This window comes from Cydia fagiglandana, chromosome 14 (genome assembly GCF_963556715.1).
Source record: "Cydia fagiglandana chromosome 14, ilCydFagi1.1, whole genome shotgun sequence".
In the NCBI taxonomy this organism is placed as follows: Eukaryota; Metazoa; Arthropoda; class Insecta; order Lepidoptera; family Tortricidae; genus Cydia; species Cydia fagiglandana.
Window position 1 is genome coordinate 12,141,780 of NC_085945.1, and position 27,211 is coordinate 12,168,990.

General features: G+C 37.6%; 2 protein-coding genes across 2 annotated transcripts in view; both read right to left on the reverse strand.

Moving 5' to 3' along the window:
* Window positions 1-21,847, reverse strand: part of LOC134670778 (AF4/FMR2 family member 3) — a 311,066-nt gene extending 289,219 nt beyond the window's left edge. Inside the window, exon 1 of the mRNA XM_063528591.1 lies at window positions 21,408-21,847. Coding sequence (XP_063384661.1) covers window positions 21,408-21,418 — 11 coding nt within the window. The 5' untranslated portion in view covers window positions 21,419-21,847. The remainder of the gene's footprint in view (window positions 1-21,407) is intronic.
* Window positions 21,848-22,824: 977 nt separating this feature from the next.
* LOC134670794 (uncharacterized) overlaps window positions 22,825-27,211 on the reverse strand; it is a 33,231-nt gene continuing 28,844 nt past the window's right edge. Inside the window, exons 13-15 of the mRNA XM_063528616.1 lie at window positions 27,101-27,191; window positions 26,402-26,483; window positions 22,825-25,194 (exon numbers count right to left, since the gene is read on the reverse strand). Coding sequence (XP_063384686.1) covers window positions 25,143-25,194; window positions 26,402-26,483; window positions 27,101-27,191 — 225 coding nt within the window. The 3' untranslated portion in view covers window positions 22,825-25,142. The remainder of the gene's footprint in view (window positions 25,195-26,401; window positions 26,484-27,100; window positions 27,192-27,211) is intronic.

Genomic DNA, 27,211 nt, shown 5'->3' on the forward strand with positions numbered 1-27,211 from the left:
GGTTCCGAAATTATAATCCACAGTATTACTAGACACCTGAACTCGTAACTTTAACGATTAATTACAAACCAATTACATCAGTGATATCTGTTACATTTCTTTTTAATATTATCCATGTATATTTTAATTAGATACGAACACATGCATAAATATCTCTAACTTATCTCTCTGACACCATTCCTTATCTAAAATGGTGCACCGCAGGAAGGGGCCTACTGTGAGTGTAAAGAATGTCCGTAACACATACAACGGCTAGCATTCAATAAATAAACCTAAATACATTCCGAGCATTGCTAATACCGACAATGCCTGCAACAGCCGGTCTAGCCAAGGTGACAATCGCTATCGCTACGACAACGAAACGCTTTGTGTCTCTATTACTCTTCCAACAGTTGCGTTTCGATCGGTAAGGAGCGTAAGCGATTGGCATGTTGGCTACGCGGCCAGTGCATTCATCGAAATCACACTGGATGCGATTCGCACGACGCTCCGATGTTTGACCGAGACAACGCTATACCCGTATTATAGCACCATCCCGCTCGCACACCAGAGCTACTTGCGATTTGCATCCAGTGTGATAACCGCCATAGGATTATTTTCTTCAAGTTATATAAGTTTACGCCAATAATGGTCATATTTGACTGCTTGCCGCGTTTCCGGCGATGAGGTCGAAGGGCGTATCGAATGCAGTAGTTATTTTTATAATACAACAATTGGAGAAACTTCAACATACTTTCAGTATTACGAAACAATAGTAGGCTACTAAAGGGCTGTTCGATAATAAAATTGAGTTCGTGTTTATACTGTTTATTGAATGGAACTTTAGAGAAATCAAATTAAAGTTAACTAAGTAAAGTAAGTAATTATTTAACAAGTGGTAGGTAAGTACCTACAGTCACGAACACACTTCTATCTTTAGGCATTAGAATGTGTTGAGTTATTTTTGAGCACCTCGGCCGCTCCAATATATCTGATGGCGACTGTACATGACACAAATGTATCTCAAAAGTGAATTGATCCCTTTTATGAGATCTCTTTGATAACAGCAATGGAAGTACGAGTAAAAGCCACAATAATATCAATTGATACACTCTTATTTAAATCAAACAACTGATAAAGTAGACACTCGTACGTGCCTTCCGATACCATAATCATTCAGCATAAATAAACCACGATAAAAGGTACCTATAACCCATACAAGCAACACCTATCAATAATTCATAATCATAATATAACGCTTGGCGCGCTCACAGCTATCCGATTTTATTTTCTATAGAGGCCTATTAAAAGTATTGAGGTCTATTGAGGTATGCGCGTAATGTGGGTCGCGGGTCCGAATCGTCAGTTCAACTCACTTTCACTGCAACTGAAGATAACAATGCGAAGCGCCAGAAAACCATAACATTAGGTCGGTTTGGACTTTGGACCGGCATACAGAAGTGACAAACAAAGGAAAGTCAAAGGTGAAAATATCGATGCGATTAAATCGGTAAAAATATGTTAATACTAGAGATGCCACGAATATTCGGCAACTATTCGGTATTCGGCCTATTCGGCCACTTTGCCGAATATTCGGTATTCGGCCGAATGTTGCCTACTACTCGGCCGAATACCGAATATCTGTTGCACCTACCTAAAAAGAAAAATTTCACAAAATAATAACCAAAAACTAGGTATAGTTAATATTTAAAATGTTTTCTTGGAAAGTGGTTAAATACGAAGGCACGTTTTCGAGCATTAGTTGATTCCACAATATTTTATTTTTTCATGGGTCTGATTTGATTGATGCTAATTTCATTCATTAATTCTGTTCAACATAAAAATATATTAATATATCTTAGCAAACGTTGTGCTTTGTTGGCGAAAAGTTTTCGTAATAATTGTGACTCAAAATGCTCGCATGTCATGCCGAATATTCGGTATTCGGCCGAGAGGGAGGCCGAATATTCGGTATTCGGCCAAATCCACTATTCGGGGCATCTCTAGTTAATACAATCTTATTATTTAAACTCTAACGTTTGTAATATCCATTAGCAATTGGAATAAGTATTATTTAATTATTTACATACATACTTATGTATATACCAGGGACTGAAAAGGTACCTTTAAAAACGGTTTTGACCGGTCTTTTGAAAAGGTACCCGACCTTTAAAAGTAGCATTTCGGTACCAATATCAATCGGTACCCGTATCCAAACAAGCTTCCGTTCAAACGGTACCGTTAAATAAAAGTACCTTTACGTGTTTTGTTTATAGGTATCCGACCGTTAAACTGGCATTCCATATTGATATCAATACTTTAGGTATCCAAATAAGCTTTAGTCCAAACGGTACCGTTAAATAAAAGAACCTATACGGATATGTTCAAAAGGTATCCGACCGTTTAAATAGCATTCAGGTAATGGTATCAATAATTTAGATATCCAAACAAGCTTTAGTCCCAACAGTACCGTTAAATAAAAGCTTACCTCCAAACGGTACCTTTAAATAAAAAAACCTTATCGCGTTTGATCTGATACCCTAATTCTAACCGATCACTCGCCAGAGCGGGGAGGTAACGCGTGTCTCACTTATATTGTATGGAATCAAAAAAATACAGTTGCCTAAGGACTTCGAAGCAGACCTGGACCTGGACCTGCAAACCCGACTATTTTGGAATCCAAGATGTATGCCGTGCACTTTGTCACAAAAGTCGTCATGGGTGTCGTCAATCATGTAACTAAATTCGCCTAAACTTCGTGTTTAGGCTCGTTTGATTCGTCTTGACAAGATCTTTGACATTATGTGATACTCAGGGTCTGATGATGGAGCTGGAATGTGGTCACCAGTACCAATCAACCATGCAACTAAACCACTTCGTGTTTAGGCTCGTTTGATTCGTCTCGACAAGATCTTTGATACTAGGTCATACTCAGGGTCTGATGATGGAGCTGGAAGGTGGTCACCAGTACCAATCAACCATGCAACTAAACCACTTCGTGTTTAGGCTCGTTTGATTCGTCTCGACAAGATCTTTGATACTAGGTCATACTCAGGGTCTGATGATGGAGCTGGAAGGTGGTCACCAGTACCAATCAACCATGCAACTAAACCACTTCGTGTTTAGGCTCGTTTGATTCGTCTCGACAAGATCTTTGATACTAGGTCATACTCAGGGTCTGATGATGGAGCTGGAAGGTGGTCACCAGTACCAATCAACCATGCAACTAAACCACTTCGTGTTTAGGCTCGTTTGATTCGTCTCGACAAGATCTTTGATACTAGGTCATACTCAGGGTCTGATGATGGAGCTGGAAGGTGGTCACCAGTACCAATCAACCATGCAACTAAACCACTTCGTGTTTAGGCTCGCTTGATTCGTCTCGACAAGATCTTTGATACTAGGTCATACTCAGGGTCTGATGATGGAGCTGGAAGGTGGTCACCAGTACCAATCAACCATGCAACTAAACCACTTCGGGTTTAGGCTCGTTTGATTCGTCTCGACAAGATCTTTGATACTAGGTCATACTCAGGGTCTGATGATGGAGCTGGGTGGTCACCAGTACCAATCAACCATGCAACTAAACCACTTCGTGTTTAGGCTCGTTTGATTCGTCTCGACAAGATCTTTGATACTAGGTCATACTCAGGGTCTGATGATGGAGCTGGAAGGTGGTCACCAGTACCAATCAACCATGCAACTAAACCACTTCGTGTTTAGGCTCGTTTGATTCGTCTCGACAAGATCTTTGATACTAGGTCATACGCAGGGTCTGATGATGGAGCTGGAAGGTGGTCACCAGTACCAATCAACCATGCAACTAAACCACTCCGTGTTTAGGCTCGTTTGATTCGTCTCGACAAGATCTTTGATACTAGGTCATACTCAGGGTCTGATGATGGAGCTGGGTGGTCACCAGTACCAATCAACCATGCAACTAAACCACTTCGTGTTTAGGCTCGTTTGATTCGTCTCGACAAGATCTTTGATACTAGGTCATACTCAGGGTCTGATGATGGAGCTGGAAGGTGGTCACCAGTACCAATCAACCATGCAACTAAACCACTTCGTGTTTAGGCTCGTTTGATTCGTCTCAACAAGATCTTTGACACTAGGTCATACTCAGGGTCTGATGATGGAGCTGACTGACTTTATAGAGTAAGAAGTAAGTTAGGACTTACAAAGTAAAATTCTTGGTACCTACTACGGGATCTGATAACTTTCGAGTGTAAAAGCTTTATACATAATGCGCTTGGCCTTGGCAACACATCACATGAAATATGTTTGGATTTATGCATGTTTGTATTATTTTATTTGTTAGCATTGTTTCGTTTATTTATATTATTAATTGTAGTTAACCTGTACGGATATGATGGTCATTCTTGTCTACGTGACAGGGTGATAAAACGGTGGCCGTCACTTTCTATCCCATGGTGTTAAAAAGTGACAGGTGTTATATCACGTGGATAAAGATGGACCTATTGTTTATTGTTATACATTTATAATCGATTTTTATCAACTTATGGAAATGTCATATGAATCGAAACGACAGACTCGGGGCCCGATTCGGATTTTGAAATAGACATCTATTAGATATCTTTTAGACATCACCAAGATACGATAACGATATGTTTAAGATCTAACCTGTCAAATTTGACATTTGCGCGATTCTGGAGATACTCTTGAACGATTTCCTCAGGATATGACTTAAAGATCCAATTCACATCTAATAGATATCTTACGCACCTAACGTAAAACTGACATTGGTTGCTTGAATTGCGCTGCAAAAGAGAACTAATTTATATCTAAACTATAACGTATCTAGAATGGATCTAGTACGTGTCGTCTCTTGTGAATATCTTGAAGTTCGAATACGGCAATCGGTCACAACACTGCTTAAAAAAAAATAGGTAACTGGTAACACATGGTAAATTATTATCGTAAAATATTCAATTACTATTATGGGGCATGGCACTTATATTCTTTGCATGGCACACTGCGTCCAATTCGCACAACCCGACGTGCGAGCGGGATATCACTATAATACGCGCATAGCGTTGTCTCGCTCAAACTTCGGAGCGAAGTGCGAATCGGACGCAGTGTGCCATGCCCATATGATCTAAAAAAATCAAATATGTTTAAAATTTATTATAAATATATTTTACTGATTTAAGTACTTGACAAGCCCTTATATTATTACGGAATTTTATTTATAATTTCAATGGCCATGCACGTTTACATTCTATGGGCGTTGTGATGTGATGTGTCAAATGTTTGAACTTAGAAGTAAATCTGACAAGCTATTATTCGGCTGTCCCATAGCAAAACCCAGTAAGTGCATTCGACCAAATTTTACAGAAGAGCGTAACAACATAAAATGTGACAGCCTCAAAAAATGTTTTAAATTTTAATAAATTAAATTTTCTACATGAATAACTACTTAGTAACTATTCCATGTATCAACATCAATATTATATAATAATATTGTATTTATACACGTTTATACCCCTTACTAACTTTGAAAACGTGAGCACCGATGTTTTGTGTTACATATTCCCACTCCAATACCTAGTAGGTAAGTGCTCGTTTTAGGTGTGAACCTGGTGTATCACTTATCAATATTCAAGACATTTCGGGGTTTTTCCCACTAGTTACCACCAAGTTGTTACCAGTGCCTTCCTAGATATTGTTAAACCGTCACTACACATGCTACTTACTCTGTCTTCTGGTGTCTGGTGTCTTGTGGTGTCTTTGTAATCGGGTGAGGACTTACTAGGTGGGTCCAAATTAGCGTTAAAAAAATTCTGAAAAAATCCCGTTTCTTTCCAAACGGCTCGTTTTTTTCGGATTTTTACGGAAAAAACCATGAGATTTACCGCTTCAATTTTTCCGAATAAAACGAAAAAAGCGACTTAAACAGGTTTCAATCGGTTATTTTTCTCAATACTGGTGACATTTGACATCGGATCGGTGTCAGTGTCAGTTCAGTTCAGTTGTCACAGTTGTGTCATTACGCTTATCAGTCGGTTGGTTTTTTTCTTTAAAAATCCGAAACAAACGGACAAAAACGAAAATTTAATAAATTCTCGAAATAAATATTTGATTTTTCCGGCATTTTCAACGCTAGTCCAAATAACATAAAAACAAATTTTGAGAAATTTGTCATTTACTAGGTTTTGATATGGAACAGCCGTATTGTGCGGTTTGTTTTTCGGTCGGGTACCCTTACCTACTTCAAACGGTTAGCCTTAACGGTACCGTTTCAAAAAGGTACCTGTTAAATTCTATTTGTTCGGGTACCGTTACTGTTGGATACCTATTCAATTGATACCTTTATTTTAGGTACTGGTATTTTTCCGTTTTATTCGGGTACCATTACTGTTGGGTACCTATTCAATTGATACTTTTATTTTAGGTACTGATATTTTGCCGTTTTATTCGGGTACCGTTACTGTTGGGTACCTATTCAATTGATACCTTTATTTTAGGTACTGGTATTTTGCCGTTTTATTCGGGTACCGTTACTGTTGGGTACCTATTCAATTGATACCTTTATTTTAGGTACTGGTATTTTGCCGTTTTATTCGGGTACCATTACTGTTGGGTACCTATTCAATTGATACCTTTATTTTAGGTTACCGGTCTTTTGCGGTTTTTCAGTCCTTGGTATATACTCGAATGCCGTCAACGCTATTGCTTGTTAAAACTTTTATTTAACAAAATTAACGGGTATAGTAAGATTAGTATTAGTACGCTTATTGTAATGTCAGCTACTAAGGAACCCTGTTCACTAACATCGCAGACTGGGTTGTACCGATTATTGCTAATCACATTTTGGCCCACTTGCACCAACCCAGTAACCCGGGGTTAAGCGATTAATTCGTTAACCTAGTGTCAAATTGTACTAGTAAACATGACAACTCCAGGTCTAACCGGTTAACCCCAGGTTAGTGGAATGGTGCAAGTGGGCCTTAGAAGCATTATCTCGCGGCTCCCGGTAATTAGACCATTCAAAAGCGAAGTTCAGTCAATAAGACAAGCGCTGCAAAGTTGCTAATGTACAGCCAGCAGCATAACTTGGCACGCGAACTTGCTAAGAAAGAGCTTATGACGCTTCTATTATCAAGAGAATAAGGATTGTACATGATCAACTTGTTCTATTTAACTGTTCAATCCTGTACGCAGCTTTAAGCCAGTCCGAGAATACAAATTTCCCAACCCAATAGTAACAGCTGTAGCAATAGAAACTTTGAGACAATGACATAAAGCTCACATTACGATGTCACAAATAACGTCTTGTTGCATTGAGCTCTATACTGGGTATCCCAATTAACATGAAAATATTCACATTGACAGCTCTCAAGCGTAACAAACACCAGTCCTATAATAGAATGCAACCGGGATAACATTTTCACGTGTCCTTTGTTTAGCCAAGGAAGCGGTAACCTTTTCAATGAATTCCTATCAAGGGACCGTCTCCCCCTTGTACAAAATCGCCTTGTTTTCAGAAGCAAACTATCAATAGAGCGTGTAACAGTTATACAATATCACCTTTCGTCCGAGGGGAAGAGTAATCTTTCCTTGAAAGTGTCGCCTGAGAGCAATGCGCCTTTTTTACAGTTTGTAATAAGCAATTTTCATAGGGTTTGCAATCCGGATCCAAAATGTATGAAATTATCCGGATCTGCGATTCTTCCCATATATGTATACACTTCGGATCCGTCGTGCAAACCCTAGTTACACTTATACCTAACACATATCGAGGTGACTTTTACAAACGATTTCTTCCGGATACAGTCATATCTAAGTTGTATCGTCCTGTTTATATATACTCTCTCCCATAACTCACATGCTAAGTTGCTGATGAACATCAGTACATCCTAAGTACAGTCACAAGCAGAAGTAGCTAAGCGGGCCGGGTGTTCAAAATGATCTTGACGCGACTTTATTAAGAGAATAAGAGCGTGTCAAGGTAATATTGAAGACCAGCAACTTCTGCTGCTGACTGTACGAACGGTTGTGAAAGTTCCTTGAAATAATAATTCATAAAAGTTAATTTCATAACTCATAACATTTACACGCCCAGATATAAGCTTGCATCTATTCCTAAACGTGTCAAGTAACACAGGACGAGCTCATTAGCCCCGTCAAACGATTTTTACCTGTCAAAACGCCCTCATTACATCATCTTACATCATTCAGCGTCTTTATATTTAACCCTAAATGTCCACAAGTCACTAAAATAGCGTTTTATAAATAGCACACGGCTCGCAACCTCCCCGATTCGTTTATAACGAACGTGCCATCGTAATTGATCTAAGGCAACGTCACACTGTAGGCGTGTAGATAGCGGAGCCGATCACACATTGGTCAAGATATTTCTACCTATTTATATTTGTAAATATTTATGTATTTGAATTAGACTTTTTTACAGTACAAGTGAAACTTTGAAACTAGACTTATAGTAATATCGTCGATAGAATTATTATGATATAGAAATTGCTTGCCGTCGATATCGATAACACTTGAATCAATATTTAATTAACCACTAGCACTGGGTCGGTTTTGCCCACGAAAAACCGGTGTATACTTAATCATCATAACAGCTGGAGCACATCCATAAGTTCTTATTTTCTTATTTAAGTCATCATCATCATCATCATTTCAGCCATACGACGTCCACTGCTGAACATAGGCCTCCCCCTTGGACCTCCATTCGTACCGGTTGGAAGCGACCCGCATCCAGCGTCTTCCGGTGGCCTTAACAAGGTCGTCCGTCCATCTTGTGGGTGGACGTCCTACGCTGCGCTTGCTAGTCCGTGGTCTCTACTCGAGCACTTTTCGACCCCATCGGCCATCTTCTCTGCGCGCAATGTGGCCTGCCCATTGCCACTTCAGCTTGCTAATCCGGTGGGCTATGTCGGTGACTTTAGTTCGTCTACGGATCTCCCCATTTCTGATTCGATCTTATTTAAGTAATTGGTAGTAATACACGTATCCTAGGTAAGTTGTTCCTAAGTTCAATCCAATTTGTTTAAGTTAATCGAGAATGAGTAGGACGCTAGGAAGCAGACAGACGTCTAGACAGACTTATTATTGACCTTATTGTTATTGGCCTACCGCGACCCCTGTTCGACGTGTTGCCTCTCTGTCGCACTTGTAAATTCGTACATAAGTGTGACAGGGAGGTAACACGTCGAACGTGGTTCGCGGTAGACCCCCAGAGCTACGTGACCTCCGTCCCGTACTACCGTAGCGTATCGAACTACTTTAAGCAGAATGCTACTAAATAAACCTATTACATAATACATATAAACCGCAGACAAGTAATGACTACAACCCGGTTTTTGTATTAAATAGTTAATTCTTGACTTCATTAATAATATCAACAAGTTGTAGCATAAATATTATAATAAATACAGTGTTGAATTAATTTACGCATGCAAGTTAATAAAACATAATTATTTTTAATTAGCTTAAGTAAACTTATGATTGTTAATGTACCATCAGTCATAACCCACACTGTTAAGTGTTAATTGATTATCGGTGGACCGTATGCCTTTTGTAATAAGGTCCAGGTTAATAAGGTTAGGTTTGTGTTGCTGTTTGTACCTATATTTAATCATGTTCTCGGATTACGGTCAACTAATACTCTAATAGTTTTTATTCATTAAAGTTATTATAATTATCCGTATCTCTATGGCTTCTCAATCATATTTTTTAGGGTTCCGTACCCAAAGGGTAAAACGGGACCCTATTACTAAGACTTCGCTGTCCGTCCGTCCGTCCGTCAGTCCGTCCGTCCGTCCGTCCGTCCGTCCGTCCGTCCGTCCGTCCGTCCGTCCGTCTGTCACCAGGCTGTATCTCACGAACCGTGATAGCTAGACAGTTGAAATTTTCACAGATGATGTATTTCTGTTGCCGCTATAACAACAAATACTAAAAACAAAATTAAGATTTAAATAAAGATTTAAGTGGGGCTCCCATACAGCAAACGTGATTTTTGACCAAAGTTAAGCAACGTCGGGCGTGGTCAGTACTTGGATGGGTGACCGTTCTTTTTGCATTTTTTCCGTTTTTTTTTTTTTTGCTTTATGGTACGGAACCCTTCGTGCGCGAGTCCGACTCGCACTTGCCCGGTTTTTTTTTAATATTATAAGTATTACTTACTGCTGGTAAACTACATACAGTAAAGCACATTAAAATCCTTATATTTGTTCTTGTAGCTAGTTTCTTTGATCAAGACCATCTGTTGACTCAATTAAACAATAAAATGGACATTTAAATAACAAATTTTAAAATTATCAGTAAACAACTGTCGACAAAAGCGTCACTAAACAGGGCCACCACCTATCATTATATTATTTATATACCCGATTACTAGAAGGTCGCATTAAAACTGCATACTTATATACTGCAAAATGCAATCTACATTGTATACCCTGCGGTTGTATTTTAGTCACAACTTATAAGGCTCGAAAATTTTAAGACTCTCATTAGGTACATTTGTACTCGATATAGAACCTCATGGAAATTAAACATGAAACATAGACACACACCTGGGCAGGCGTGGCTCACTCCGCGATTTCGTCGCTTTGCTACAGGTAGCTAATAAAAGTACATCCGTTCCACACCAATTTTGGTGGCTAGCCATTAGCCGCGCGTGGCGATGTCGCCACCTAGCGGCCATATCTGTCCTGTCCGTAACAGACGCGTTTTGTTAGAGAGTGAATCTTCTGTACCTAGTACTATTATTTATTGTGTACCTATGATAGGAGGGCAGCGCCCGGGTGATGATGATTATATATACCTACAATGCTTAAATAACACTTCTACAGTATTTCAAGAGTATAGTGCAATTATAAAGAAACGAAAGGTACCCTCTCAGTTCCTTTATCAGTTTCAACGTTCAGCAGTCTAACAGTAGATCGGAAGCGATCAAATTGTAATGGAATTTGGCCTATTAGAACGGTCACATAAACTACGTGACCTACTTTTCGAATTTTCGATAGACGTGAGGACCTTCCTTAGGTAAGGGGCCTTTAGGAACACATTATGTCCTTTCTTACGCCCCTTTTTAACGGTAACGTATCGTGAACGTGACAATGCAATATTTGTATCAGTTCTGTTGTTAGAACTTACGCCCCAGGCCAAAAGTATGGTAACAAAGTTTATATGACAACAAAACACTGCATATTTGCGATGGGTTTATTGACAATTAGAAAAGACTGTAGTAAAAACCGGACAAGTGCGAGTCGGACTCGCCCACCGAGGATGCCGTACTTTTTAGTATTTGCTAGATGTATATTACATTAAAGGGCAATGAAATCAGGTTTTTTTGTATAGAACCTTCCTGAAAAATTTACCCCTTTATCATAAAAATTAGCAAACCTCTGTTAAATTTAACAAACACAAATGTCAAAATAACGGCTAGGGACAACTGATTCTCAAGGGCTTGTTACATTACGCTACGCCATAACATCTTTACTTAGCGACTTTATCATCGCATCTATTATAAATAAATAACTTTTTGCTTTTGCGTGAATAAATTGATTACATTAAGGCATTTATGTAACATTAAGGATCCATGGGCGGCCTTTCCACTGATGCAGCGATGATTGGAGATGAGGCAAGCGTGGCTCACTCCGCGATCTCGTCGCTTTGGTACAGGTAGCTAAAAGTACATACGTTCCACACCAATTTTGGTGGCTAGCCATAAGTCGCGCGTGGCGCTGTCGCCACCTAGCGGCCATATCTGTCCTGATCGTAACAGACGCGTTTTGAAAGCGAGTCTTCTGTACCTAGTACTATTATTTATTCTGTGGATGAGGGAAGACGTGCAGGAATCAACGCTATTGATTGATCGGCCTCTCCTCTCATCTCTGCCTCAATGGAAAAGCAGCCATAGCCAGGATACCTAGACAATCGTACTATCTTCTTCTTCTTCTTCTTTCCCTTTTCCCACTTGAGGTGGGGTCGGTTCTCCTAATTAATTAACGCCAGGTACTTCTGTCCTGGATTGTCTTTATGTCTAGCTTGGCATGCTTTAAGGCCTGTGCACACCGGCTGCGTGTGCGTGACGTGCACGTGCGCGTGCGTCGTTGTAGTATACAGATCCTTATGAGAGATGGCACACCGCTTGCGTGACGTGTGCGTGTGCAGCTCCAACATTTTAGCGCACGCACACGCGCACGTCACGCACACGCAAGCCGGTGTGGCTCGGCCTTTATTGTTCTAGACAATCGTACTATACCTCTATGTAATAGTTTGTGTAAGCAGGGAAGTAACTGCAACATAAGACCCGCGATTTGGCAGCCCGCCCGGGGGGTTATTCACCTCAACTATTCGAACATGTCCTGAAGCACCATTCTTACTCTAAGAAACATTTCGGCAACACTATTTGCATTGGGATGTTAAGTGCGCGTGTACTGAATAGTGCTGGGTAAAGTTCAAATTTGCAAGTAACGTATTGTATAGGCATAATTTAATTTGTATAATAGTGATAATGATAATGAATGGTATATATTCGATATCAAAGATATGTTTACAATTTTGCATCTGACTCCTTTGTAGGTAAAAATGTAAACATAACTCCGTCGCCGACTGTATTACCTACTCAAGTTTTTCTATTAGTTAAATACGATTTAATGAATTATTTAATTAATCATTTCGGACTAAAGCTTGAACACAACACTGTTACTTCAAGGGCAAACAGTTATATTACGAGGCAAAACATGAAAAAATTTGTACTCGACAATCGACAATGTGGTACTGTTTGTCAAATGAAATGAGTTAGGTAAGACGATATATATTAAAACTGTGAACAATATGCACGCTTCATTGCAACAGTAATAACATCCAGAGCGTAAGATTAAATAGGTATAAACTTACAGGTTTTGCTCAAGTTTTCAATTCAATTTTACTCGTACAGTCGCCATCAGATATATCGGAGCGGCCAAAGTGCTCACAATATCTGAACATGCACCCTGACGCCTTGACAATAGAGGCGTGTTAAGATATTTGTGAGCGCCTTGGCCGCTCCGATATATCTGATGGCGACTGTACGTACATTTATTTTATTTAGCCACAGAAAGACACGTTTATCGCATGTTTACATTAAGATGATTTATTCGAGAAAGGCTCAAAGGAATTACGTGACTAGTAAAGTATCACACACACATGGATATCAGCTGTGTCCTCCCAAGTGTTGTTTTAAGATACGCATTATTTAGTCAGTTAATGGTGGACTTAATAATTTTACGAGTTTTCCTCGAATCGCCGAGCCAGCTGCTGCAGCGCGTCAAATCTCAGTCCCTAGTTTATGGTCTGTGAACTTTTTATGGTTGCGTTATAAACTGTTAATCCTTCACTGCACTTTTGTGGGTTCTGTGAGCTGTGAAACTTGTGTTGCTGTCAATTTAATTAATATGTTGAAGGTTTTTTAAAGAGTTAATTCTGTTCGAGGGACAGTAACAATCGTATTCTGAATACTTCAGCTGACAGGTTGGACTGTCCCATAATATTTGGATTAGTCAAGCTTGTCAAAACAAATTTAGATTATCTAAGTTTTAATTTAATAAGACATTAGAATTTAATGTGTAAGTACTACACTAACAAAAAAATGGATCATTTGTTATTTGACAATAAAGAAATTTGTATTGTAGGAGTTGCCGGCCAAAAATCCTTATATAAAATCTTCCTAAGGCCTAAAGTAGGTTTATCCTTTCCCTACTAATATTATAAAAACGAAAATAACTCTGTCTGTATGTCACCTCTTCACGCTTAAACAGCTGAACCGATTTAGATGCCACAGTCCCAGGTACATATTACCATTTTCAATTTGTCTTGGGTACCCTTATTTTCAACGAACTGCAAAATTGATTACGGGGTTTGCTTATTACATTGGACTTACGTTACTTGAACAACAAGCCTATCATAACAGCTTTATAATAAATAATTTTTAGGGTTCCGTACATCAAAAGGAAAAAAATGAAACCCTTATAGGATCACTCGTGCGCCTGTCTGTCTGTCTGTCTGTCTGTCACAGCCTATTTTCTCAGAAACTACTGGACCATATGTACACATATGTATCGTAAACAAATGAATTTTAAACATGAATTTTAAACAATTACACTTTTGGGGGGTAAATGAGAAAATCAAAAAATAAAGTTTTTCAAACTATATCGTGTTACACGTATCAAATGAAAGAGCTCAATGTGAGAATCTCAAACATATTTTTTTTATAATTTTAGAATAAACAGTTTAGAAGTAATTCAAGAAAATAGATAACAGGAAAACCTATTAGAAATATGTAGTCAAGCGTGAGTCGGACCAATTACTTAGTTTTTGATCCGACCCCTACAGGTTTTTTAAAAGCAATTCACTCGCGTTTCACATATATATATAAAAAATATATTGTTAAAAATTTAGTAATGTACGGAACCCTTGGAACGCGAGTCCGACTCGCACTTGGCCGGTTTTTTCCCTACGCTTATTTTTATAGTTTATTATCATGTTTCATGTTCGTTAACAGTGAACAATCCCATCCACTCGAATGACCTCAAAAGCGTAAAAAAACTCTGGAGCAAACGCGTTTGAAGTGCTAAGTGCTTAGCTAAGCCTCTATCGCCTATAAAAGTACAGGTGAAAGGAGGCAGGTTATCGTGAACACTGGTAACTGATGCTGTGCCTTATTGAAAAGACATAAGGTTCACTGATGGTCAGTTAGTGATGCCAGTAGATGTAGGGATATCAATGTTATCATATGAAAAATATTGAATATCCTGACAAAAGCCCGGACATGGCCCCAAAAATCCTGACAATTCCTAGACATACTTGGTACACTGAGAGAAAAGTACAACAAAAATACACTTAGAATTACAAAAATAAACTTAATCCGGGGACAAGGAGAGTTAACTAATAGGAACAAATTGACTTTTGTAATTTTTATTAGTTCTTGCAATTTCTATTAGGGTACATCGCCAATTATTAGCCAGTTTTCAATTACTGGCCACCTATACTAAAATGAATTCTGTGTATAGGTGAATAGAACTCATTTTTGTAAGAGGCGGCCAGTTATTGAACGAGTGGGTTGTGGATAAATTTCAGTTACTGGCCATTTTCCTTATACTGAAAATGAGTTTTATTTATCTGTAAATAGAATTCATTTTTGGAATAGGTGGCCAGTAATTGAAAACTGGCTAATAATTGGATTTTCGTACCTTATATACTAAAATGAACTTTGTTCACCTATAAATAGAAATCAAATTAAGTGGCCAGTAATTGGGGGGTGGCTAGTAATTGGCGATGTACCCTATATGTTTGTTGAAATTATATTTGGGATTACTGAGCTGTTTGTAGAAATAAATAAACTTTACAGAAATAGTGAAACGTCCATAATTATTACTAAAACTTCATTTTTTCCCCCAGTACAGAACTGTTTTTTAATTCCTGGTGATGATTTTTCTCTCAGTGTAATTCCTTTAAAAATTTCCCCGTTCGATGTCGTCCACGCTTTACCACAAAAATAAACAAACGTAAATAATTATTGTGTATTATAGGACATTTTTACACGAATTGAGTAAGTCCCACAAAAAGCTCAATAAGGCTCATATAATTCTTCCTTTTATTTCGAAACCTTTCGCGGGACACTAGCCCCATAACGCGCCCCGATACAGCATATCAACCTTCCCTTTCCTCTGCCCAAATCCAAGCTGACTAATGGTTGAGTTGTCGTGAAAAAGTTGAGTTTTCTAAAAAAACCCTAACACTCACCAAGTCCCAGTGGCATCCGCAATCCTGACGTGGGACCAAAAATCTTGACATGTCATGGGAAATCCCGACGTATGGCAACCCTAGGTAGATGTAGCTAGTTAGAAACGAAAACAAACAATGCCGGGTGGTCCTATACCGGCTACTGGCTTCCCTTTTACCAAGTTCGGGATTGAGATTACTGTAAGTACATTTAAACTAACTTAAATTGAGAATCAAAATTAAGATGTTTGATGTTTTTCCACTGATTTTAAACCTGACATTAACTAGCTATCGAGTGTTTATAAATTATATTTTTTGTTTGATATTTTACATTTAATATTTGCTTCGGGTTGGTGTGGTGAAAAATTGTTTGTTTCACTCGGGGGCAAATTTTGTTTAACCCTCGTCCTTTGAAACCCTCGCAACGCTCAAGATTCCATTTTTCGAACGCTCGTGGTTCAATTTTGGAATCTTGCGCTTGCTTGGGTATCAATATTAGCACGAGCGGTTAAACAACAACTTTGCCCCCTTGTAAACTAACTATTTTTAATCGGCAACAAGCAAGTTTTTTCCCGTCTGTTGTATAGTTTTTAGGGTTCCGTAACAAAAGGATAAAAACGGGACCCTATCACTCAGACTCTACTGTCCGTCCGTCTGTCTGTCCGTCACCAGGCTGTATCTCATGAACTGTGATAGCTAGACAGTTGAAATTTTCACAGATGATGTATTAAGTACGGAGTACGACTCGCTCTTATACGGTTTTTTTTTTTTGAAAACGTAATTAAATTGAAATGGTTCTGAACAAGTATCAATTTGTCTAAACTCGACTAAGGTATATTAATGTCTTCACAAATATACATACATTATCAATGAATGCCAATTTTGTGATTTAATCCATTACTTCAAATTTATTTACAGCAATAAACCAAGTAAATCTAATCGAAATCTACTCAACGAACTCAGTAAAAGGCTGCGCACGCGCTAATTGCCCACTAACTATCGAACAACGTAATAGTTAACGATTAATAAACCTGAACAATTACTTGCCGGAAACTGCGCCCATTATGGATCAAGATTTTTTCTACAATAAACGGCGTAAACTGTAAAACGTAAACAGTTAGTGTTCATTTTTAGGATTCCGTACCGAAAGGGTAAAACGGGACCCTATTACTAAGACTCCGCTGTCCGTCCGTCCGTCTGTCTGTCACCAGGCTGTATCTCACGAACCGTGATAGCTAAACAGTTGAATCCAAATACCCAATCTGACATTGCCAGTTTAATTGGGCAATCTTCATACTACCCGATTTGATATTGACTGTTTGATCGGACAAATTTCCTACTACCCAATCTGACATTTATCAGTTTGATTGGGTAGTAGGAAGACTAGGAAGACACCCATGCCTCAGGAACATGTTCATCATAAAAATAAATGTCCTGACCGGGATTTGAGCCCAGTTCCATCGGCTCCATAGACAGGATCACTACCGACTAGGCCATTCTGTAACTTATCCTCTAGCTGCCTCAAATACAAGAAAAATTGCCAGGAAAATTTGAATGAATGGTATTAGAAAATAGAGTTGATTCTGCTTTGTTTTAAAATCAAACATAACAAAGCAAAAGCAACTCTGTTGCATTTAATAAGAATGCAATGGTAATTTGTACTAGTATCAAGACATTGAACCTCAAGATACTGGAATCAGTTATGTAACGCTGCCATACATGACCCAAAATTTTTTTATTAAGCTATGAGCTTCATCACATCTGATATTTGAGTAATTCTAAGCATTTCTAGCCTGGGAGGCCAAAAGAAGCGTGCGTCTAGTCGGGGAGGGTGGGGGATCTTTAAGAAAAATCTATTCTGATCCTGGTAGCTACAAGGGCAAGTTTGGTATCATTTTCGTATAAACCAAAGACGTATAATTCATTGCTGATATTTGGTTTTTTCAGTTTCATAGTAATTTTACAAGAAAAACGTAAAAAGGTGAAAAATTTGGTTGGAGATTTTTGCTACGCGGAGCCGAAACTACAAAAGATAGAAAGTTGAAATTTGCACACTAGATTACATTTATAAAGTGTACAAGAGATAAGAAGCGATTTTGAGAAATTCAACCCCTAAGGGGGTTAAAAAGGGGATGAAAGTTTGTATGGGGTTCAAGTTTTATTTTAAGCTAGGAATTTGAAACTTCGTAAAGCGATATATTATTAAAATACAAGTAAACTAATTTCAGCGTTTTTGAAAATTCATCCCCTAAGGTGGTGAAAAAGGGGTTGAAAGTTTGTATGGATATCAAAAAAAATTTCGAACGCGGGACTTGAATCTTTGTATTTGGGGATATTATTAAAAGACAGGAAAAGTAATTTCAGCGTTTTGTAAAATTCATCCCCTAACAGGGTTAAAAAGGGGTTGAAAGTTTGAATCCATTACTAATCCGAGTAGACGCACATTTCTTAATGCCTCCCAGGCTTGAAATGCTTAGAATTACTCAAGGAACATATGTGATGAAGCTCATAGCTTAATAAAAATTTTTTGGGTCAACTTCATAACTGCCTCCGCTAAGAGGCTAAGTGAAAGAATATAATAATAAATATCTAACTTACTATTATATACAGAATGACGTAGGAGGAAACGGGGTCATTCGAAGCATGATTTTTGGATGATTTTGGATGATTTATGGACAGCCCCCAGGTAATAATATCCTTAATATTTGCTATCATGATTTTCAAGATCTTAACACCTTAACTTTTACACCAGTCACACCAGCAGACAAAACATTACTCAACTATCTAATCTAATCAAAACTGTTTATGGTCTTTATCTCTGTTATGTTGGTAAGCAGAGCTGAAGGACATAACAGCGTAATTAATATGAATTTATGTTAATTAAGATGTTAATTTAGAAAAGAAATCAGGAAGGAGGTTTGTGTTTGATTTGTTGTTTAAAAACCTTCCGGCTAAGCCAAAGCATCTCTTTTTAGGGTTCCGTACCCAAAGGGTAAAACGGGACCCTATTACTAAGACTCTGCTGTCCGTCCGTCCGTCCATCTGTCACCAGGCTGTATCTCACGAACCGTGATAGCTAGACAGTTGAAATTTTCACAGATGATGTATTTCTGTTGCCGCTATAACAACAAATACTAAAAACAGAATAAAATAAAGATTTAAGTGGGGCTCCCATACAACAAACGTGATTTTTGACTGAAGTTAATTTATATTATGGATCAATCTTATACAAATTGACCTAGCGTCACAGTAAGCTCAATACGGCTTGTGTTGTGGGGACTACACGATGACATGTAATAATAGATATGTATAAATAAATACATAAGTACATAGAAAACATCTCTAACTCAGAAACAAATATTTGGGATGAACACACAAAGAAATGCCTTTACTAAGATTTGAATCCAGGACCCACTGCTTCAAAGGCACTACCAACTAGGCTAGGAGGCTGTTATCAACTCTGCCTATGAAGATTCATTTCATAGTCATGACATTTAACAAAAACTAAACATATTAAGTTATTAGTATTGTAGTGTCTGCCCGCCACTTCATTTGCATGGGATGATGATGATCATTGATGAAAAACCGGTCAAGTGCGAGTCGGACTCGCTCACGAAGGGTTCCGTACCATTACGCAAAAAACAGCAATAATAATTACGTTTGTTGTTTGGGAGCCCAACTTAAAAATTTATTTTATTCTGTTTTCAGTATTTGTTGTTACAGCAGCAACAAAACTACATCATCTGTGAAAATTTCAACTGTCTATCACAGTTCATGAGTTCAGCCTGGTGACAAACGAACAGACAGATGGACAGAGAACTCTTAGTAATAAGGTCCCGTTTTTACCTTTCGAGTACGGAACCCTAAAAACTATCCTATGTCCATCGTCCGGCATTAAACTATCTATTATAACTTACATTTGTTCCAAGATTAAGTGTGAAGAGGTACCAGAGCCAGACAGAATTTTTTGCGTATTTATAAATTTGCAATGCAATGATTTACAATGATCTTTATTAAATGACACCAGAACAGGTTTATAGCCCTTGACATACCAATCACTAAAGGTAAAAAGGACAGACTTCCAAAAATGTTAACCATCATATAGGTAATATACATGTATGTATAGTCATATAGTGAAATAAAGTTACAGTTATATGTTGAGTTTACTACACTGAAAAGTTAAATATATTTTAAATAAATGTATAATATTTAAAATTAAAAAAATATATAATTTTATATATAACAACTGTGACTATCAATGCAGAGAAGAAATGAAGTAGGTATAATGAATTGGATTTCTGTGGCACCAAACCTTAAGGTACCAAACCTTACAAAGTGAGATCCCTAGATGTGTCTGGCCTGGTAGTGACCCTGCCTATAAAGCCAACAGTCTTGGGTTCAAATACCAGTAAAGGCATATGATGGAGCATTCCATGAAATTGTCTACCATTTGTCCCATACAAACGCGAATTTTCTGAAGATTTTCCTTTTCAATGACAAATGGTCAAAAATATGGGCAGAAAAATAATCGCCTGCTTTAAATGTCCAAAAAAAAAGTCGCAACACAGGAAATAGAATGCGTTTGTATGGGACAGCCCGTGGAATGTACGGTGTGATGAGCAGGGACATTTGTTCCTGAGTCATGGGTAGGGCTGTACGGTGTGATGAGCAGGGACATTTGTCATGGGTAGGGCTGCCATCTTTAAATTCGCCGAACCCAAACAAAGACCAAAAAAACCTGGACATTTGGCATATATCACATTTTTTCCCCGGACGTGTATTTATACGGTTTTTACCTACTTTGCACACAAGAATGCCGGCAAATAATTAAATTTAATTAGGTATTTCCTCACAATAAAAGTTGTGTGTGCCAAACACATACAAAAGGTTATAGGATACTTATATTGACAGTAAGACTCTCTTTTACTTTTAAATAGACAGTCAAAAACCAAATTAGAATAGCAATAGATTTTACAAGATTTGATGTGATTTAACTAATGAGATGCAGAGTTTGAGGTCACAACGTACATTTCAAATACAAGCTGATTAAGTCCCTATTTGATACCAAGTGTATCACTTTAGTATTACAATCAAGTACTTTTAGCAATTTAAATAAAAGGATCCAAAGCTGGGTCAGTGTATAATCACATCAAATAAAATAGTGTTGCCTCATCCACCTTGTGTAACAACATAGTACTATCTCTACTAGATATAAATACCCACATTATCATGAATAATAAGGTAATAGAGGTAAGATGTCATGTGTGGACACTAATAGTGCCCAGTATAATCGCCTAGTAGAGCGACGTCTCGCTCCCACACACACGCGGGCACGTCTACTCGTCTCCCTCACACCATTCACTGAATGGATAAGAGAAAGTAACAAAAGAAAAATAACACATCCCAGCCTCAATACTGAAACTACTATAGGTATTTAAGCTTTATATGAGTAATAGAACCTTGCTAGTAATATAAGAAGCTTGTAAACGCTTCAAAAACGACTCTTCGCTATAGTAAACAACGTACTACAAGCTCATAACCTATACCTATGTTTTATGACTAATTATTACACTATGACACTGGTGCTGTAATTATATATCAGCAGCATCTATGCTAGTCGCACATACATACAAACGTACGAGTTAAAACTAAACATAAACAGGTAAACTAACCCTTTCTTCATGAGCCACCTTTGACGGCCCCCGTTGATAGAAGAAGTCTCCTCTCGGGAACACACTCATCCATTTTACAAGCACTCAACGGTTAACACGATTTGTGTTATTTATGTTTTCACTAGTTGTCACAATCAAACTAAAATTCCACTTTTCGCTGCGCTAAACGCAGACGTCATTGACAAACAACCGTAGTGACGAGCGATTGCACTGGTTCACATAGCATAAGAAAACACAACGTATTTTGAGGGCCATCGCGTTGTTCTACCACAATCGTTATCACTAGGGGCTATTACTTTCATAATCACATAATTTACATGGGTTATTTATAAAAATAAAAACGTACAAAGCAAAAATTACTCGTACAGACAGCATTCGCGACGTCGCACACTCGCATAACGTAACGTGCGATTTCGTTTCACACACTACGATAGTGACAGTTGGGCATTAACTCGGAAGCGGTCCGAATCAAGCTAAAATAAATTTAAGTATGGCAACACCACAGCACTAGTTGAGAGCTTAAGTATCGATTGTGATTTTATTTCCATTTAGAGCTGTAATCACCGAGTATACTTCGGACAATGAGTGTAGACATTCATCAAACGATTACATTATAACCCCAATAGATGTCGTTAATTGCATAGTAGTAAATTAATTCCTAATTACAGCTGTTCCTGAATAGTAGACTTAATTTCAAGGTGCGACAGTGTAAGATGCTTTTCATGGTAAGTATAGTAGAATTTAGGTAGACCTTGAAGGAGGCATATTTTAATTACTAATTAGCGAATATATTTTTGTTTATCGAGTTAGCAACTAAAATACCTACTTACATAAAGTATGACAGTAGCACACATTATGTAAATACCTACCCTTCTACTAAATTATCTGACAAACTATTTGAGTAAAATTGGATGACATCTGTCATCGTACCCTTCCTGTTTGAAAAATACATAAAAAATTAAAAGGGTGGACGTGCGCGTTCAGTCCAAAAGTGCTAGATTAGGCATATCCTCCGAAGTCCCTGCGTACAATTTTTTATACATATTCCAAAATCTATTTTGAACTCTTACTGTGTAACATAGGGTTCTAATTTCAAAAAAAAAACAATTGCTTCTGGGTTTCAGGAGGATGGGAAACTTTTTAGAGTAGATATTTACTGTTGACTTTACTACTAGTTTGAGAAATCCGTAGACAGCCGGAACACTACATTCTACGGAACCTTACTTACGTCTAGATTACAAATGTAGTGTTAAAATAAAAACTTCCTGTATGTTAAATTACGTAATTTTAACGTTAACGGAATGAAATGCACTGCTTATAACTTATAATATGTATAAAATATGCCATTTCTATAAACGAATGGGTCAGAGGCTCAGAGGTAGCTGACCAAAAAAGGTTGATAATTAAAAATGCAACATAAATACATACTGTTTTATTAGAAAATGAAAACAAAATTCCTTACACTACCTAAATAAGGCACGACGTGTCGAAACCAACCGCAAGCGAAGCGCAACCGATGCGCGGCAAACAGCAAAACATCGGATTTACAGCGATTCAAATATGTTCATATAAAATAAAGTCCTGTACATAAACAATCCTGGATTATCTACATTCTACATAGTTGGTAGTAATCATAATGTTTAGTAACAAGTCACAACTTCGTAACAACTTTTAACACCTTTGGCCCGAAAAGTTACAATACTGGTGAAATTAACAATATATATTACAACAAGCAAAAATAGGACAGTATAATGACAGTAAGAACAGAAATATTTGAAAGAGTTAAATAAATATATAAACTTTTCCTGGACGGTGTTGCCAGTTTTTTACGTACAAAATTGTAACTTGCACGCAACAGAAACATGCAAGCCAAAAATAACAGCCGCCATTTATATGGAGTGCCAGCTCAAAATATAATAATTTTAATTTGAAAATGGCAGGAGCAATCGATGTAATAAATATCTGTAGTGTCTAAATAGGTAGGTATTATATTAGAATAAATAGTCTTAGGATACATAGGAAGCTTTGTTATATGGCAAAGTTATTAGTAAAATATTTAAGTAATAATATGGATATGTGAAATATCTTCAGTTTAAGAATGATTTCAATTCATAAATAGCACATACTTTTAGATGAAACTTTACATAATGTACAAGAAACTTTAAAAAATATTTTTACAATGTGCACGTGTAAAACGGTTATCTTTTTCAAATATTTTCATAACTAAACATGTTCAAAAGAGTTATACAAAAATTCGTGTTACGATTTTTGTGCGATATATAATATTTTTTTTTGATATTTCAACTATTTTTACAAAGTTAGCATCAGTATAAAACATTATTACAAAATTTTACATCTAAAGCAAAACACGTTTAAACAAACATGTCTAAAATGTTTACAATCTCTCAACAAAATGCAATACCTTACTCACAAATAAATTACTAACGCAGTATTATACTATATACTAAATTTGTAAATAATATAAGAATTATAATAACTTAATTTGTATGTCTTTGTACCAAACATTTATGGAAAGAATATTGAAATTTTGAGCTCTACCGTCTGAGAGAACGAGTGAAGAGAGCAATGTTGAGGGCTTGGAAATGCAAAGCTTTTCATCAGAAGAAAAGACGTTTCCTAATCCCAATTTAAAGGCATTACAAAAATTTTAATGAAAAAACTTTCAAATGCCGTTTGATTAATGAATATAAAATTTAACTAATGAGATGTATTAGTCAGTCCACAATTTATACGCGACAGGCAAAATTATTGATAAAATACCATTTTATTGTCTCAACGTAGTAAAACTATTACATAAAAACGGGTCTCCGTTGCCTACATTATCTTGCATCTACAAGATCAAATACTGCATATACTTTAGTTATAAAAATGTTTAATTCCTATGTGGACATGATTATGAAGTAAATCACAGTGAGTGTGAAACTAAGCCTTAGTACACCGACTTACGGTCTATTACGAATTGCGAGTCCAATTCCATAACATCAATATTTAAAAAAATTAAAAAGTCATAATTACCGTTAATAGCACTTCACTTGGGGACCTTCAAGTGTTCAATACTAATCAAGTCATTTTTGAATTGATAAAACCTCAAATAGAAAGAGACGACTAGCATTATCTTTCGCTAAAACAGTTACGCATTGTCAAAAAAAGACGGATGCTTTTAGTAGTGTCCGACCGGAACCGGATTTTCTCCCGAAACTGGAGATTCGGTTTTGCTCTAGGTTCAGCAGAAACCGAATCATTGGCCGAAACATGATTTTTATGCCGAAACCTCGGCCGGACACTAACAAATATACAGTTCCGGCGCGGCTAAATTTGGCAGTTTTTCTGGCCGAAACTTAAGCTTTGACCGAAACCGAAACTTCGTTCGGACACTAGTTTTTAGTAAAGTAACTTGTCATATTTTACTGCGGTGGTGGCAAACAACCGCATGACCATGATCTCGAGGTCACTGCATATAGACGTTATCCTTTTGGTAATCATGATGGTTGAATACGATAGATTATATTAATAGAAAGTTAGCAAGGCGGTTGACGCCCGAAGCCCTAAAGCCTTTAATTCGTGTAAAATTTAAAATTTGTTAAAAACGTACAAAAGAATATAAAATAAGATCATCTCATCGCTACTTAGTTCTCAAAGACACCGAGTTTCCAATCAGTCGTGTTTACTTGTTAAGTCTAGACGCTAGGTTTCCTAGGTTCCTAACGGGAGTCGTCAGTAGTGGTCGACGTCCGCTGTTGGCGCTACGGAGTATACTGAGGGAGGTCTGGAACAGAATGAAAAATAGTTGAAGTAATCACGGATGATGAGTGCTAAGCTGTCGCATGTCAAATCATCTTATTTTGAAGTGTCAAAACTATAACCACATTACAGATGTATAGTTCGTTTTTTTTAGCATTAGAAAGAACTTTCAAGAAGGTAAGCGATCTTGAGAAGTCTTTTAATAGAAAAACGCTTTTTAAAAATCAAAAACTATTACTTATGAAAGCAGAAGAATATAAATGATCGTATTAGATTCATAATTGTTACATATTTGCCGTGACTTATTTTTAAAACGTGTTTTACAATTAAAAGACACATCAAGATTGTTTACCTTTTTTCTAATGCTTAAAAAAACGAACTATAGTGTATAGTTGTTTTCCGTCGTACTTTCTTGGAAACGTTCGTATTTGTTATGCCACTCAACCTCAGTCCTTTTTGTACCGAGACTGTCTGAAATAGCAAGACACGTTCGTACGTTTCCGCGAAAATACAATGGAAAATAATTATGCACTCATAAACGCGTTACTGGCCTGAATTATCTATGAATCGTATACTTTATCCGTCATTTTGACTTATGTATTTGTAAGAAAGGGATAAAACATAATTTAACTAAATCAGGCCCTTAGAGTTTTATGAATTCATTCATTCATTCATTATTTATTCGTAAAACATAATATTTTACATGTCAAATAAGGTACATAACAATTTATACACTAGGTCTTAGGTAGGTAAGTATTTAACAGGAAAAAATAAGGTATCGTCTTGGGTCGTCCCATTCGTTTTTCGTCACGTTCTTAAATTACTCCTATTCTGCTTTCGTCACTCAATCTACAATGAAAGCCACCGACGATTGTGACGAATGTAGAATGGGTGACGAAAGCAGAATAGGACTAATTTAAGAACTTGACGAAAAACGAATGGGACGACCCAAGACGATACCAAAAATAAGGGGGTAGGTATAACTGTAGGTTATAGGTACAGTCATCACACGGGATTGTTATGCCATTTAGGGTTTTTGCTAAATTGGAATCTCTATAGCGTAAGTATTGAACAACCAATTTCGCCAGGACCTGAAATGGCGCAACAATAGCGGAGCGTGATGGTACAATTAGGTTCTGGGCGAGCTCGCTCCATCGTAGGCCACGTCTACGCCTCGGCTAGTCTGTGGCCATGAGTAAGCCCATTCATTTAAAAAAAAAAAGGTTAATTACCTGAGTGCACGCCTCGGTGCGGGCAGACGCGAAGGCCGCGGCAGCGCCGACGACGCCGGCCGAGACTCGGAAACCGGCGCAGCTACACATAAATAAACAACAATAAGCGACACCGTCCCACTAACCCAGGGTTAAAACTCCTGCCGGGCTAGCATATGATCGGCGCGACAGTATCTCGCCCGCAAGATACTCTACCCGTTCCTCTTTAATTTATTCAGTTAGCGAAAGACGGGTATAGTATGAATAATCTCAGGTGATTTTTTCGGGCTCGGACCCTAATCTGTTAAACAAAAGATATTGTTTCCTTTGTGCAGTGGTTACAATGCTTACTGCTAATAGCCCCGACATAAGTAACGGAAACAAACCCATTTAAAAAGCAAATTTACCATTCTAATTTTTGACATAACACGTTTTTGCTATCTCAAAAAACAAGACCAACCTATTTGTTCTCTGAACAAGCTGTCATATGAATTTGAACCTTAATACTATCACGATAGTTGCTTTTTAAACGACATGGTTACTTTGGCACGAGCTGTAGACCGCTCTTAAAAGAAACAAAGGCTTTTGTTTAACGGATTGGCACCCGAACTTGAAAAAATCACCTGAGATAATTCATACTATAGTCTACCTCGCGGGCGAGATACTGTCGCATCGCACCCCTCCTGTGCTACGCCTACTGAATATAACTAAAATACATACCGGGCACTGGTTTCTGTACGGGTACAGTGGCCGGCCTCATTACCCGGAGTTGCGACGCTCCCGCTATCGAGTATGGCCGCGTCGTGGGTGGCTGTTTAAGGAAAATACATC